This window comes from Mustela nigripes, chromosome 1 (genome assembly GCF_022355385.1).
Source record: "Mustela nigripes isolate SB6536 chromosome 1, MUSNIG.SB6536, whole genome shotgun sequence".
NCBI classification, from domain to species: domain Eukaryota; kingdom Metazoa; phylum Chordata; class Mammalia; order Carnivora; family Mustelidae; genus Mustela; species Mustela nigripes.
The window spans coordinates 88,578,837-88,595,307 of NC_081557.1; the positions used below are offsets into that span (position 1 = coordinate 88,578,837).

Here is a 16,471-nt window from a genome sequence, read left to right on the forward strand (position 1 = left end):
AAGACAGAACACCAGAGGGAAAATTTCAGACAATTAAGCCGATAACTTATTCTTCACCACATCTCCAGCCTCCAAAAGAGGCAGCAGTTCCAGCCTCGAGCGCTATTGCTGCTCCGATTAATTAGAACCAATGCATTCTTGATCCTGAAGCCCACTGGGACTCAGGGCTTTATGTTGAACAGAATTAAATATATTCTCCACATAAGACTTCGATTCAAAGAGGCTCCCTTCCCAGGGATGAGGATTGTTGGATTGCATCTGGCAACAGGGTAGGCAGCTGCATGTCTAAGTGGCTTGGCCACGATTCACAGCTTGATTCTGCAAAGGCTGGGGATGCACAGGGCTGGAGTGTTAAAGATTAGGGAGCACATCCCAGGGCAGTGAAGTCTTAGGGACGCCGGCGTCTGTGGTGGGGATGTAAGCCTGGCATGGAAGGGGGGTTTGGCTTGTCACCTCATTCCAGCAGCCCCTCCAGGAGCCCCTACGGAGCCTCAGGCCCTGGCGTGGGTCTGGATGAGCTGCAGGAGAGTCACAGTCTAAAGAATGCCTAGATAAAGTACCCTGAACCCTGGAGTTTGTTTCGATCATGTGCTGGAGCTTGGCCCCCACGGTTCCCTTCAGATCCAGGTGGCTTGGCTCCTTGAGACTCTGGTGTGGGTGCAAAGGTCCTCAAACGGGGCCAGTTTTGCCCCTTCCCCCTGCCAGATACCCTGGAGGGGTATTTGGCAATTCTGGGAGGAATTTTGGAGTGTGGCAACTGGGGAGAAGGGGCTTTTGCTTCTAGTGGGTAGAGGCCAACGTTGCTGCTAAACATCTTACAACACACAGAACAGTCCCTACAACCAAGAATAATTTGGTCCAAAAGGTCAGTAGTGCTGAGAAACCCTGGTCTAGTGCTATGCCCACGACAGACGGACAGTTCAGAGACAGACAAGAGGAGTAAATGGACATTATTCTATCACATTCTCTCTCTCCCTATCTCAGCAAAGAGTACTGCTGCTCCTAGGCATCTGGGGAGGATTTCAACTTAGCCACTTTGAGGAGCCGTGAGCACCACAGAACCCTCGGGAGCCAGCCAGAGCCTGGCGATCATGATCCCCGTTTTGGGCAAAGTGGGGCAGTAAGAAATAAAGCGAGGCATTTCATTTTCATGCCCTCACTTACTATTTTACAGGAGTACTTTTCGGAATCGCACAGTGACACTGCACAGTGAAGATGAACTTCGTCGTAATCCCCAATGAACTTGAAGACAGTGACATGAAAGCGACAGGTTAGGGAGACGCCATTCTCCTCGATGCCTATGGTGTTATCTTTAATGTTCTGACACCTATTCAGGAGAAAATGGAATCTTTGCTTCACACATTGGATTCTATTTCATATAAAACCGTCATGATAGGTAAGAATGTCTTTGCATTTGAGAGTGACCTCTGGACCATGTGGGTTTCTTATTTACTATCATTCCCATCTATTTTCATAGTTTGTTTTAAAAGCATCAAATAACACCTCACATTAGTATCCTAACTACAACTAAAAGCGGGGTGACTGTAGGGACTATCCCCAGTCTCCCCATGGCTTCAGTTTCTCATTCTGCCTCTCACGGTGCCCTGCTTTACTGACACCAGCTCTGCAACCACGCCATCAGTCCTCACCTTGGCTGTACTTTCTCTGGGTAATTATCACATGGGGGAGGGTCCCCTGATTAAAACCCTACTGGGCCGTAACCACACATGTTAAAACAGGTGGGAGCTGGAGGAGAAGTCAGAGCAGTCCCAGATGAGTGGCAGGTGGCCGCTTCTTTTCTCCCCCTGGCCACTACCCTTCATGGTATTGGGCCAGTGAGCAGTGACAGCCACTGGCCTCCCTCAGGCACACATGGGGTTCCTCAAATGTATCACAGCCACTTCTATCCCATTCTCTTTCCACGTGCAGTTTCCCCGTCTGGAAGTCTTCCCATGCATGCACACCCCTGTTCTTTTCCCAACACCAGTCTGTGGCTCCCCCTTCTCTACGGATACCCGCTATCACTGCCCTGACCACGTGGGAAAGGTGGCTTTTCCTGGATGGATTCCTGGAGCACAAGAACCCGGATGCCGTCCTCACTGGGTCTCGAAACACCCTGCAGGGCACCCAGGATGGATCTAAACATCTTTGCAGATGAATGCATGAGTGAACGCATGACTTGTGCGAAGGCTGGCCAAGAAGTTGTCTAAAAATGATGAAGATAAAGAGAGTGGCTTTTTTTTTTTTTTTTAAATCTTTCCTTCCCCAAGCCCACAGGATTAAATAGCTTAGTGATAAGGAAAATTAAAAACCGGAGTTATCCTCCAGCATCCCCACACCTATTAGGTTTTGTAATTAGTCTTCAAGGCAATAGTTTCTTAAGTGTTTTGAAATTAAAACTTACTTGCCACACTTTTCCTTGTCACTGTTATTCATTTGAATAATCTTAATTGGTCCAAAGTTTCTAAAATGCTCACAGCCCTGCGATCTTCACACAGGCCTTCCCTCTTAACCAGACCACCCCCTCCCAGACAGATGACTTGTTATTCAGGTACCGGAAATGCACGGAGCAGAAGGAAGGCCTCGGGAAGCAGGGACAGGCTCTGTGGACAGGCTCTGCCTTGGTGCGCACACACAGGCCAAGCCCTAGAACCCTTTGTCCACCATCAGAGAAACAACCATCCTTTCAGATGCATTAAGATGCATTAAGAGGAGAGAGCAGCAATGGGCATGGGGGGACTTCTGAGTCCCTGGAAGATCCATCGTTGCCTTCCACTGAGCTGCAGAGGAACAGCTAACCCCCCACAACTCTGAAGTGAACCCATTTTGCTGCTCACATGTTTGTCACTGTACATCGGTTTTCCCATGGGACAAGTTCACTGGGAACACAATAACTAAATCCCTCCAAGAAAGGTCAGAAAGACTCATGAATTACAATTCCCTCCTATGACAAAAGCAAAAACAGTTTCATCTGAAGGCCTTTGTTCAGACCCTGGGGGAGGCTGAGATGTATGAACACGTTCACTCACTCACTCTTCTCTCTGAATGCCACTGCATCCTCCAAAGGAGACACAGGCCCTCCAACAGGGCTGGCATCGGCACAGGTGCTCAGATCTGAGCTCTTGCCCTTTGGGAAAGGACTTCGATGGGAAGGAGAGGCGTCCAGCCTGTAAGCCGCCGAGGAGTCACCACGCCCTTCCCTTCACCTCTGAAAAGCCCAAGAATCAGCTCAGAAAGTCGAAAGCCTCTGCACCCCAATCTACAAGTCCCAGCCAGCCAGTGAGGGAGGCCATGTATCTTAATGCTTGGAAGGATCCCTTTCTGACCCTGACTTGTTGAGTTGCCCTGGGTGTACCTAACTTCTCTGCAAAGTAGTAGATATTCACTGTTTGCCCAGAACCATGCCTTCTTTTGAGAAACTATTCCTTTTCAACCTCAAAGCTGATTATAGTAGCCACAGCACTCCCTGACCACCTCAGGGTCGGTGCTGACCCAGGCTAGTCATGGTGGGTCAGGACAAGCTACCCTCCAAAATACTGAGTATTTTAAGGTGAAGGAGTTTGAGAAAATGGCAGAAGCAGAAAGGTCATGGTGACCTTCACCTGACTCTACTCCCTTGAAACAGGTCACAAAGCCCTCAGGTGACAGGAGCCCTCCCTCCTGCAGGAAAGGAGCACCCTTACCTCCAAAGACAGACGGACATCAAGAAGAATCCTCATTAAGAGGCTCTGCTAAGCTTCCCCCTGTTTACTACACTTACCACATATCCTTTGGCCTCTCCTACTTCTCTGTGGCTATCCCTGCTTCATCTAACCTAGCAGAAAATACTCACGTTCGACCACTTGTTTATGTCCTGATTTCCTTACGGAAGCTTCTGTGTCACCTAAAACCTATATTAAATAAATGCTGTTCTTGTTTAATTCTCATAGCCAGCTAGAACTACTGTTACTTGGCATAACTAGTTTTTAAAAAATTAAAATAATTATTGTGATTTGGTCTATAGTCTTTTCTTCTGATTCATTTCTTCCATAAATTCTGTTACATAACCACTGTGTTTCAGGAAACACAGTAGGTGCCAGGCACTTAGTGGTGAATAAGAAATTCCTTGGTTTTATAGGCTATTGCAGTTTCTTCTACTATTCTCTTCTTATACTCCATTATTCTAGTTCTTCTCAAATTTTGACAGGTGTCCTGTTCACCAACCATCAGTTCTTCTCATGACATGCTTTTGTGTAGGTGATCTACATTTCTCTTAAGCTGAAATCTGAAGTAGGCAGGACACAATCCCCTCCCGGATCGCATTGCAAATAAAGCATTTTGTAGTTAATGCCACAAGGACTCCGGAATCTGCTACCAAGTTGCTGTGTGACTTTAAGCAAGTTGCTTGGTCTCCCTGAGCCTCAGCCTGTTCATCTACAAAGGAAGGTTTACAATGTCCACCTCACAGGCTGTTAAGAGAATTCTAGTTCATGGATGCGATACACAAACATTAGCTCCCATTCTCTTCTCTAAAAACAGATGTTGATTGATATTTATGCAAAGGGCTCTTGAGGCCTGTCCTCTGATAAGAGGCCACTCACCCTCCTTCAATGATGAAGTATCGGAGTTTGTCATTGCTGTCACGGGAAGGGGTGGCATAGCATTTGTTCAGGGTCAGGATCAAGTGTGTGGAGTCAGCCCCCACCACGAAGACCCCTACATACAGCACATCTCGAGTTGTCAGCACCACTTCGCCCTGGCGGTAAGGGTGTTTGTAGGAGGCATTTTTGTAGAGGGCCATCTTGGTGGTGAAGCTGCCTTCTTGGGTTGGAACTGTAAGGTTAATGACACTGAAAGGGAAATGATCATGAGTCCAGGGACCCCCAACAATTACATTTTTTCAATTACCACCATTTTCAAGCTGAAAATGCAGAGGGAAGGCAAAGCAGATGATAGTAAAGTCTAAGTCCAAAAAGGTACCCCAAATGGCAAGCTACATGTGGCCATTAAAATTAAAATGAAATAAAATTTGAAAAGTAAATTCCTCAGCACCCCTAACCACAATTTCCACATATATCTACTGTATTAGATAGTAACACAGCATATTTCCATCATTGTAGAAATTTCTTTTTTTTTTTTAAAGATTTTATTTATTTATTTGACAGAGAGATCACAAGTAGGCAGAGAGGCAGGCAGAGAGAGAGAGAGAGGAGGAAGCAGGCTTCCCGCTGAGCAGAGAGCCCGACGTGGGACTTGATCCCAGGACCCTGAGATCATGACCTGAGCCGAAAGCAGTGGCTTAACCCACTGAGCCACCCAGGCGCCCACATTGTAGAAATTTCTAATCCATAGTGCTGGTCCAAGGAATTTAGGTACAGAAAATATGAACTATTTCTTCCCTAGTGTTTCAAAGACAAATGCTAGCAAGCAATTTTGATTACGCTAACCTTGACTGTCAAGGAAAAGACAAAGCAATGCGTATGGCCCATGAGATTCTTTACCTTAGCATAGGCTTCACAACAGAATCTAAGGAGATCTTGATATCCAGCTCATAAGCACATGAAAATTCCACATTGATCGTCCGGTCCCTAGTGATGATGTTGCCAGTGTTGTTGGCACTTTCGATCCAGATTGTGTTTTTATACATGATATGAGTGCCATTGGACTGCCGAGCAAAGGAAGGTCAGAAATCATTAAATGTGCGAGTGAGTATGTGGCTTGCATTTCAAACCCAACCCACAGCCCTGAAAGTGGAGAAGTGGCTTCGTTCCATACATAACCGAGAGACTGGTACAAGTCAGGACGGAGCTAGCTTCAGCATTTACTAACAGTAATGACGAAAGTATTGCAATGGATGTCGACAGCACCCTTCAGTCTGATAACCTTGAGTGTCCACAGAGGCTGAATACACGTACCCTGAATTCTAACTACCACCAGCCCCAGTTATCTGTGGGAAGCCAAGATGGGGACAGCATGAAGTATTGTCATCCCAGGGTAATATAAATCTTCTTTTTCAAGTCCTAATCCAAAATCTCTCCTTCACCAAATCTTCTATCAGACCTTCCCACAAGGACCACAATGAATAAAGGCACATTGCCCCTGATTGTTCCTTTCACTCCCTGATAAAGTGTTAATGATCCCAGTTATATATATATACACACACACACACACCTGTTCCTTCCTGGTGTCATATATATATTTATCTTCCTTCCATATGTATATATATATGTATATGACACTAGGAAGGAACAGGATGATAAGAAGTGAGATGCTTTGCCAACCTATACATTAGATAATCTGACATGAAAGGACGGGGTCTTGATGTATTTCTGTAGCCAAGTCTTATATGGTGTCTGACACCCTTACCCCCCCAAAACTCTTCCTTTACCTGGAAGAACAAGAGAAGCACAAGGAAGGTAACAAAAATGTGTCAACGTGCAGGATAGAGGATGACAGCAGACAGCGCAAACAGAGGACGGGAGCCTGTCACTTATCAAGACCTCTCAGTTCAATTAACCACTCAACACCAGATGATTCTCCTTGATGTCTTTCATATCAGCTTTGTGCTGTTTTCCATGGAGGATATTTCTAAGGAGACGCCCCTGAAGTTGGCTTTAAAGACACCCAATGTGCAAGCACCAGGGGCTGTCACTACCTCGGCCAGATGTCCTTTCCAGCCTGATGTTCTTACCTGCACAATGTTGCCGCAGTTCCCTTTGGTGTTGTTGATCTGAAAGGAGATGAAATCTTCACCCTCGATGTGAGAACACTGTCTATCATTGATCCTCACGCCCTCCCTCTCAAAGCCGAGCTGGAAGAGTTTGCACTTAGATATGGATACTTCCATTTGGGACGCCTTGCAGGTCACCTCTGCATCAATGATGTCATGGGAGTCTGCGGGGAAGGGTTATGATGAAAGGCAAGTCAGGGGGAGTTGGTGGTGCTGCGGGGGGGGGGGGGGTGGTGGTGGTGAGGCATCCCATGACTATTTCCTAGAGAAGAGGCTAATGATCTTCTCACAAAGGCTGGGCATTTCTAATGAAGCTTTGATCCAACCATATGAGTATATGAAATCATTCAAAGCAATAACTGGGATGTTGTTAAGCTTTTTAAAAAAAAAAGATGGACCTAATAAAGTGTGTATTGTCTTTTCTTCCCAAACCCAGGACCTTGCCCTACTTTGGTGGGAGCTACTTTCCCGTGAGTTGTGCATCACATCTGGCTTATCCTAGAGGGGCTAAAGGATGTGCCCCCAGTGAGAGCAGCCGCAGGCAGGCCCCTCCTGGAGCCCCCATGGATTCCCAGGCACCTGCTAGAAGACTTTTGACATGATTAGGCCAATTGACATTTTCTAGGAGTACATAAACACAAGCTGAGGAGCACTATAGAGACAGAGAGAAGCATTTTAGCTTCTCAGGTAAAGCTCTTGAAGAGCACCCCTCTGAGAGAGACTTTCAGTCAAGTAGGATGCTGTAATTCAGCACATGCCTTCTCAGTGATCTGGTTCCAGCCAAGGGCACGAGGTTGGGGGTGTAAAGTAGCACCTCCTTCAGGCCAGCATCATGGGTGTGCCTGGCGGGGACAAAGCCCTTCCTACCTTATGGATGCTGCCGTTGGGAACGGGTGTTCATTATTTGCTTCAAACCCTGCAGTTGCTTCTTCAGGACCCATTAATCTGGCTTTCAACAAGTCTTAGAGCACCTGGCACTCTTGCTCTGAGGGTTTCGTGTTTGCGTCAAACTGCCTGACTTCCCCGTGAGACTACAAGATCGATTTGGATCTCTGATGTTGAAGAGGGCTTCTGCTGAAACTGGCTGACTTGATTCATGTACACATTTAGGTGTTATCACTTATTGAAGAAGAGGCTGAGGCTATGAGGAAATTAACATTAACCTACTTTTGAAGACATCACATTGCTTCCTCGTTCTGCCTCAATGCCCACGAAAGCTTCTCGAGGTGGGTCTCTAACTAGGGCGGCTGCGTGGGCCGCACCCCTGGAGCCCTTCTGCGCAGCCGCCGGGCCTCCCTCAGGGGCCCCCGGTCCCGGGGGGAGGCAGCAGGCGTCACTCACTATTGCCGTAGGGGGGCGGCTCCGCGCAGCCGCACAGCTCTCCTCCGTTTTCCAGCTCACAGGTCCGGTTGGGACAGTCCGCCCCCACACAGGGATCTTCAACCACTCCTGCTAAAAAGGAAAACACACAGAAGCGCGCACGACTTGATTTTCACACCCATGCTCGGCAGCAGGTGGCTGCACTCTGGACTTGCCGCTTTCACGGAGCTGGCGGTCGTCAGATGGCAGCTGCGAATGAGCAGACGGGGCAACTTTCCAGAAAGTGATGACAACACGAGTGATCGGCCCGGCTCCGGGGCCGGCACTGGGCTTCACGCTTCCGCTGCAGTATCTCCTCCAACCCTCGTGACCGCTCTGCAAATTACGTACTATTTCACAGCGGCAATGAGCCCAAAGTCCACACAGTGGAAGCTGAGTGGTGAGGCTGGAATGCAGAGACGCCGTGAACTGCCAAGATCTACCCCTATCCTGTTCTTACCACATTGGTCGACCATTACGGGCATTGGTATCTTTGCCCTCAGACCGAGTAGGGTCCAACCATCTATCTCCATACTCCCTTTCACCCAGCCTCCCCAAAGTTGCTGCTCTATAAGTATTTGTTAAGAATGTAAATTTTAGGACCAGTAAAGTCCCAGAGAGGTCCTTCGGATAGGCCTTCCTAGTCTGTTTTGATTCATGGTCTATTTTTCTCATAAACGTCTATGTACTTAATTTTACAAAAATAGACAAACCAAAACCTACACACAACTCACCAGCACTGACTTAGATTAATTGTACTGTTTTGCCAACAAGGGTAAAACTGTAAGTAAAAAACAAATGTATGTGGAGTGCCATCATCATCGCATCATAAACAATTATTTCTGTAGCAGATGAGTCCGCAGACCACCTGCAAGATTGTCAGCTCCCCAGTTTAAGAAACGCTAATTGAGAGCATTTTCTTTTAGACACTCATTTCTTTATTTAAAGAACCTCTCTCCCTATCAGATGTAATAATCCTCCTATTCATCATGGCATAGGATGGTGAGTGCTAAAGAAACAACAACTGTTCAATCCCAGCATGAGCCAAGTTAGCTTCAAGAATTTAAAAACAAAGCAAAACCCTGTGCTGTCTCAGAGGCTTCTCCTGACTCAGCTGCCACGCCCCTCTGCTAAGTAACTCACTGTAAATAGGTGGGAGTTTGGGGATGGCTTGGCATCACCCTGTCTTAATTCCCAGAAAGACAGCTAATGGAGAGCCACCAGCATGACCTAAATATGTTTATTTTTAAAGGCTTCCTTTTTGTAAGATCCCTTCACTTGACCAGTGTGTCCAGTAGCTACACAGTGCTAAGCACATAGCAGCCACTCAATGAATGTTATGGTTGATTCACATCACATGAAAACAACCCAAGAGAACTATAAAGTGAGACCAAAGCCCAGAGAGGAGAAAAAGCTCCTCCCTTGCAAATATGGTGGTCCATACACCAACTGCCAAATAAGACATGCCCTTACACAGAGGGAAGTTTTTAAAGTTTCAAAACTGTTTATTTTAAACTGATTGAAAGTATTACTGATTAGCACAACAGGGTAAAAGATTAAAGTTATCCAAAAAATTATGTTGATTTTCAGCAGAGACTAGTAATTTGTCAAGAGTTTCCAAAATCATTGGATACATATTCTAATCAGCTATTTTGGTTTTAGGATCTGAACTGAGTGCATCCCTATTCTTGGTCAGGTGTAGTCTGCAGATTTACTGAAATGCATGCAGTCTTGCGATGTGCCAGCTTTCCTGGTGGGACCAGGAGGCAAACCAGGTTAGTACATTCTGTTGGCCACAGTATCATACTGCATTCATAAGACAGGTGACTATTTTTGCATATGGGCACATATGTATATGACACATTTATATACACATGTGTACATTATATGTGTTCCTACACATATTTGCTCCATCTATCTGATTCACTTAATAAGAAAATGAGCAAATAGTATAATGGATATACACATCAAAATGATTTTTTTTTCTTTTTTTAAAAAAAGATTGTATTTATTTGACACAGAGAGAGAGATTGTGAGAGAGAACACAAGCTGAGGGGAGAGGGAAAGGGAGAAGCAGGCTTCCTGCCAAGCAGGGAGCCTGATGCAGGGCAGAAGCCTGACACAGGGCACGATCCCAGGACCCTGGGATCATGACCTGAACCAAAGGTATCTGCTTAACGACTGAGCCACCCAGGCGCCCCCCAAAATGATTTTCTTACTACAGAAAAAAATATAAGAATTTATAGATCTACTGGGTGACAGGCATTAAGGAGGGCACGTGATGTGATGAGCACTGGGTATTATAAGCAATGGATGATACTGAACTCTATATCTGAAACTAATGATGTACTCTACATTGGCTAATTGAATTTAAAAAAGGAATCTATAGATGACTGGCTTCTCAGTTAATTTAATATATGTACAATCCCTTTAGAAATCAAACCACAGCTTCCTTTCAAGGCAGGCAGATAGAGTCACCTCAATTCCAACTCAACTTGTCGCTTGCCACATGCCTTCCCTTTCTGGGCTGGGCTCTGACCCATGTTCAAGGAGGTGAGGAAGAGCTAGATTTGGGATCTGAAAGCAATCAGAAAGCCATCCTCTGTCCCTCTACCTCATCAGTCACTGAATGGGTGCTCCTCCAACCCAAAGAACCTCATCTGCCCAAGCTGGTTTCCCAAATTCCATAGCTGGAGAGGAACGCCAGGTGAGTAAGGCTCCCCTGAAATGCTCTTCCCTCCCCCACAAATCTCCGCTATAGCTCTTAATTCTTCAAGCCTGGGCGCAGACCTATGGCTAAAGGAGGAGGCCAGCCAGGCAGGCCTAGCCCCAGCAGTTTTACCAGCAGAACTGTTCTTTTCATTTAGAAAAGAACCAGAGAAATAAAACAATTCTCTTACAGCAATTCTCCTTCTCAATCCACTCGGTGCTGAGGATCCCGAAGGAGCGACAGGACTCCCCGTAGGCGGCCAGGGAGCCACAGAGCTGGTACTTGTGGTGGTTGTAGCAGCCATCCAGGTAGCAGGACTCGTAGAAGGGGAGAGGGTCGAGAAGCCCGTAGCAGGGCTGGAAGAAGCCCTTCATGTCCGTGAGCTTCAGGCAGTAGCCATCACCCTGCATCTTCTGGATGTGCACATTATCACACATGGCCGCGTACTGTGAGAACTGCAGCTCGTTGCAGCTGGGGGCGAGAAGTCTGATCAGACAAAGCGAGGCCAAAACAGCCACCCAAGATACCCGCTGGGAGGGAAGACCCCGCCTGTTACCTCGTCTGCTAACCCGGAAGTCAGCGAAGTATGCGGATTCCAACGCTAATTGGCTATGTGATCTTGGGTAAATCAGGTGCTACTGGTCTCAATCTATCCATCTAAGAAAGCAACATGTAATTCCTATTGTTGCTATCACCGGGAGAAGGGAGGATAAATGAAAATAATGGGTTGGTGGCCAACGTGTCAGATGAAAGGCAGATATTGATATGAAAACCGTTCACCTTTGATAGGATTGATATGATAACCATGAACAGCTATTGATATAATAACCAATAACAACCATAATGAGTTACTATTATTAATCAATAATAGTAATACTGATAGTTGGTAGAATAGTTGTCTAGAACCCTTCTAAAGTACTTCCCACACAGCTATCAGAGACCAACAGCAAAACCATCACAAGAAAATTGGTATCTAGCTGAAATAGTTTATAAAGGAAGGAAAGGGAAGGAGGGAAGAAGAAAGGGAGGAAGGGAGAAGCTCAAAGAGTCGTAATGCCTCAGGAGAAGATTCTGGACTTGGCCACTTCCAGGGCCCCTCATGTAACTCATTCTGCTCTAGCTTCCATTTCACCTAGAAAAGAAAGAGACTGGACTAGATATTGCCTGAGGTTTGTTTGTTTGTTTTAAGATTTTATTTATTTATTTGACAGACAGAGATCACAAGTAGGCAGAGAGGCAGGCAGAGAGAGAGGAAGGGAAGCAGGCTCCCTGCCCAGCAGAGAGCCGGATGCGGGGCTCGATCCCAGGACCCTGGGACCATGACCAGAGCCAAAGGCAGAGGCTCTAATTCACTCAGCCACCCAGGCACCCCTGCCTGAGGTTTCTTCCCAGCTCTGGGTCCTATAATTCAGGATTATCTTATTTATGATAAAGTACTCCTCTTATAACTGCATCATTTCCCCACCTGGGAATTTAGCTGATGCTTAAGTACAAGGGGTGGAGCCATTACACAAGCAAAGAAACACCATGAAAAAGCAGCATATCTACAGATCCAGAAATAGAGTAACAAAATTCAGCAGCTCTGAGGTAATCTGAATTAAGCACCTTTGGAATAACTTGTTTAATTTACTCTATTTCAGCTGGCAAGAGGTGGGGGTCTCATAATAACTTCAGTGACTTCCGTTTTTTTGAGAAGACTTTCCTGATCTCCACCAACCTCTACCTGCACAACCTCAACCACGCCTTCTGGAGAAAGTCATGGGAACACAATTAGACCCAGCCCTGGGGAGCAAGGGATAGCTCTTCCTCTCCCAGGGGACAGCTGGCCAAGACCTCAGTGTTTAATCCTGGGCACCCTCTTCTGTTTGGCCAAGGGCTAGATGATGCGAAGACTCGGAAACATATCACTGAAGCCCAATTCCTTCCTCTGCTGTTCAAGAAATTACTGAGGCCTCTGACATGTCTACTTGTCTCATGAAAACTCCAAAGACCTGGGGCTCAACTCTTTGCAGCAGAGGAGCCGTGATGCTATGAGAGCACATTCCTCAATAACACCTGTCATGGACAAAGGGAGGATGTGGGGACACAGAGTCTAGCTGCTAGAACTCTCACCTCTTCTGCATGCCATTGGTTTTCCAGCTCTGGGCCAGCACCACGCTGCTCACCACTGGCTTCCCCCGCAAGGTCACATAGTCATCGGTTAAGTCCCCATTGAAGTTGCCACAGAGGCCACACACTTTGTTCTGCAGCCTCTCGCTGATGCTGATTTTTATGACATTGAAACCATTGTAGTAGATCTGGATGTCGGGGCTGGTGTCTATCACCAGGAACCCCTCACTGCTGTAGATTTTGGTTGCCAGCCCAGTTATAAATGGAACATTCACTTGTGTGCCATTCACCTATGGGGGTGGGGGGGAGAAAGTAAATTATAGTAGGGGTTGGCAGCTGTTACTATAAAGGGCCACTATAGATGTGTTAGGCTTTGTGGGCTATACGGTCTCTACTGCTACTCAACTCTGACCTCAGGGCATGAAAACAGCCATGGACAATATATACTTAAATTACTGAGGCTGCATTCCAATAACACTTTATTTTTAAAAAAATGGAAGCAAGTGGATTTGGTCAAATTCTGTAGCTTGCTGAACCCTGCCCTAGAATTTAGGGGCATTTACTCATGATACTATCCACAGTTCCCAAAACATGGAGGCAGAAAGATAAGAAAAAATTACAAAAGTACAATCCACACAAATGGCTGGGATTTTGTATAAAACCTTCCCCAGCATAAACCAATTACTGAAATGAAATCCCCATCCTGTGCTAAGGAATGTCTAACACAGTTAAAATGAATCTGGGGATCACTGCCATGTTTACTGTTTTCTTGTGTATAATGTCCAAACTAGAGGTCCTCCCCACCACAAAGGTCCTATAGGCACAGTATTTTCTGCATGCATCATTCTCCTATTTTCTGACAGTTTCTTTTCTTAGCCCTTAGGATAGAACATAACGTGCTTTTCCTGTCCTTACCAAATAAATTGATTTTTTTCCCTCCTGGTTATTAGTAACTTTTCATTCTTAAAAAAAAAAAAAAAAAGCAGAAGCCTTTTAGAAAATATAATTCTTTACCATTTTGGCCACCTTGGAGTATTTTATTCAGCAATAATGTCAGTTTTGGTCTCTCGGGTGGTCATTTTGACTTTCTAGCTCCCGTATTTGGGAGCAACGCAGTTGTGTCTATGTGGGCCAATTTATAAGAAGAATTGGAGTGTCAAAAACAGTAGCAGCTTTCATTGAAGTTAAAAACCAGTACGAAAATCCAGACTCTTCCTTTGAAGCCTGCAAAATACAGCCAGTTCTTTTGCCTAATGGTGGACACTGAGCTATCTGACGATTTTTCAAACAGAGATACATTCCATGCGTGATTATCTGAGCCAGTGGCAGAAAGCAGAATACACACAATAATGCTTAATTCTGGAAAACATTAATGTGTGTGTCCTTGCTCTCTACCTGCCCCTCCCCAGCTGGGATCCTAGCACGGGGGACTGACTCCAGCTTCCGGGTCTGCTGGCTTGTGAGCAGCCTGGTTTAGCTGAGAGGCTGAGGTGGCTTTCAGTAGTTTATCAGAGCAGATTATACTTTACCCGGAAGGGGTGGGAGGAATCCAAGCTGGGGACCCATATGGGTTGGAGATTCACATTTATTTAATCTGCCAGTCTAAGATTCACCTGAGCCAGCCAGCCAGGCTAAGGAAGGGCCAACCTAAGAGAAATCCCAGTTTTCAGCCTCCCATTTTCTTTCATTTGCTATGTCATCATGGAGCCCTCTGATAGTGGGGGATGCTCCATAAGGCTTTTAGCGAGGTCATTATTTTTATAGGCAAATGCTTGCCTTCACCTGGCTTTTAGAAAGGAGAGCAGAAATGAAAGAGCTTGTCTTGGTACAGCTGAACAGAGCCAAGAGTACTTTTAAAGACTCTTAAAAACAAGATGCTTTTTGGAAATTAATGCAGAGTCAAAGCTGACTTATCTACCATTTTATCACCTGAGACTCTTTTAGCACCCACATGGTCATTACTGGCCCCAGAATGGTCAGCAAAGGACAGAACAGGGCCCGTTGTCACACCTGTGGAATGTTTAGACTTTCATTCCTGAAAATCTGGTCATCTGTGGAGGGCATATGCAGAGGAACAATCTATTATCCTCACACTGGATTGTCTGGGAAAACCCCAACGCCCCCTAGCCAAAGCCTCCTTCCGGGTATGTCTTAAGAATCAATGACAGGCCCGTCACCTTGACAGTGTTCCGGTCGTTGATGAGAATCTGTTCTTCATTAATGTAGAAATAGACGGGCGAGATGATGGTGAGGTTGGGCGCCGACCACTTGTCGAAGTTGATAATGAGTTGGAAGGAGATGTCCGGCAGCTTCTGGCAGATGGTGGACAGCACGAATGCGCAGTTGGCGGGGAAGCGGAGAAAGGCGCCATCGAAGGTGCGGAAGACACCACCGCCGGCAGCCAGGCAGTAGGAGGTCTTGGTGCTGAAGCAGCCACGCACCCCGTTGCGCAGCGCGCACTCCTCGTCTGACTTGCACTGGCGCGGGTCGCACTGGATTAGGTTGCGACGGAAGCAGCGGCAGCGCCGCGTGCAGTCGCTGTTCCAGAACAGCTGCTTGGGCTGCAAGAGAAACCGCGGGCGTTAAATTGGGGCTGTGCGCAGGGCGAGGACCCCGTCCCTCCCGGGGGCGCCCCTGCATCCGGACCCTGTTCCGGGCTGGGCTAGTCTCCCTCCAAGGGGTCTGGCATTTGCAACAGGGAGCAGGAGGGGGGCTGCTTCCATGCAAACGTGACATTAGTTCCATACCACTCAGATGCCAGACAACATACAAGTTAGTCTTTATTGGTTTTATTAGTCAAGAACCTGGGACTCATATAGCTGGATTGTAGAACTAAGCACAAGCAACCTGTGAATGTCTAGCTCTTAGTCGAAGTAAGTGAAAAGGAAAAATATTTGGTGGGAAATTAGTCCCGCCAAGAACCCGCTCCACTTCGAGGATGAAATTTCAGTTCGCTCAAGAATGATAAAACTGCCCTTTCGTCTCTTAAATAGGTTAAAAGAAAGTTATAACCAATTCCTATAATGAGTCATTTCAACATTTGCTGAGTACGGCCATTCCAAACTTTGTCTTTATACCTATCTACTTGGAATTTACTGCAGTGGCAAGGACCTCCATTCCTTCGTGTTCTGAGGGGAGAAATCTAGAGAACAGGGAGATTATGGGTTTCAGTCCCAGCCCTGGACCCTCCGTGTCCACTCTGAGGAGCACTACCAGCCTTCCGAAACCTTCCTTGGCTCAGCTGTCAATTGAAGGTAATAATACAGTCTTACAGGGCAGCTGTGAAGATTAAATTATAAGGCATGTTTCCAGGCATAGCGTAGGCATTCAATAAATTGTAGCTACTGTTCTTACTGGAGAAGAGCCATTCATCCTCCTTGAGAAGGTGAGAAATTATATAGTTACATAAAATACCTGTAGCAAAGCCTATCCCCCATGATGGCAGCCTGTAATTTCCTATTCTTCCCCAAACAAGCAATCGTCTGTAGACCCAGTTGTATTTGGTGGAATCTGTGCTCTTGAATTTGCCCTTGTTCTAGATTGAGAACTCCGGGTAACTGTTGGAAATTGGTCATGATTGTCCA

General features: G+C 46.3%; 1 protein-coding gene across 1 annotated transcript in view; it reads right to left on the reverse strand.

The window, feature by feature from the left end:
- TECTA (tectorin alpha) overlaps positions 1 to 16,471 on the reverse strand; it is a 68,341-nt gene that overhangs the window by 1,761 nt on the left and 50,109 nt on the right. The window contains exons 13-20 of the mRNA XM_059415153.1: positions 15,065 to 15,448; positions 12,891 to 13,177; positions 10,969 to 11,264; positions 8,051 to 8,161; positions 6,671 to 6,873; positions 5,481 to 5,644; positions 4,581 to 4,829; positions 1,165 to 1,327 (exon numbers count right to left, since the gene is read on the reverse strand). Of these exons, the coding sequence (XP_059271136.1) occupies positions 1,165 to 1,327; positions 4,581 to 4,829; positions 5,481 to 5,644; positions 6,671 to 6,873; positions 8,051 to 8,161; positions 10,969 to 11,264; positions 12,891 to 13,177; positions 15,065 to 15,448 (1,857 nt within the window). The remainder of the gene's footprint in view (positions 1 to 1,164; positions 1,328 to 4,580; positions 4,830 to 5,480; positions 5,645 to 6,670; positions 6,874 to 8,050; positions 8,162 to 10,968; positions 11,265 to 12,890; positions 13,178 to 15,064; positions 15,449 to 16,471) is intronic.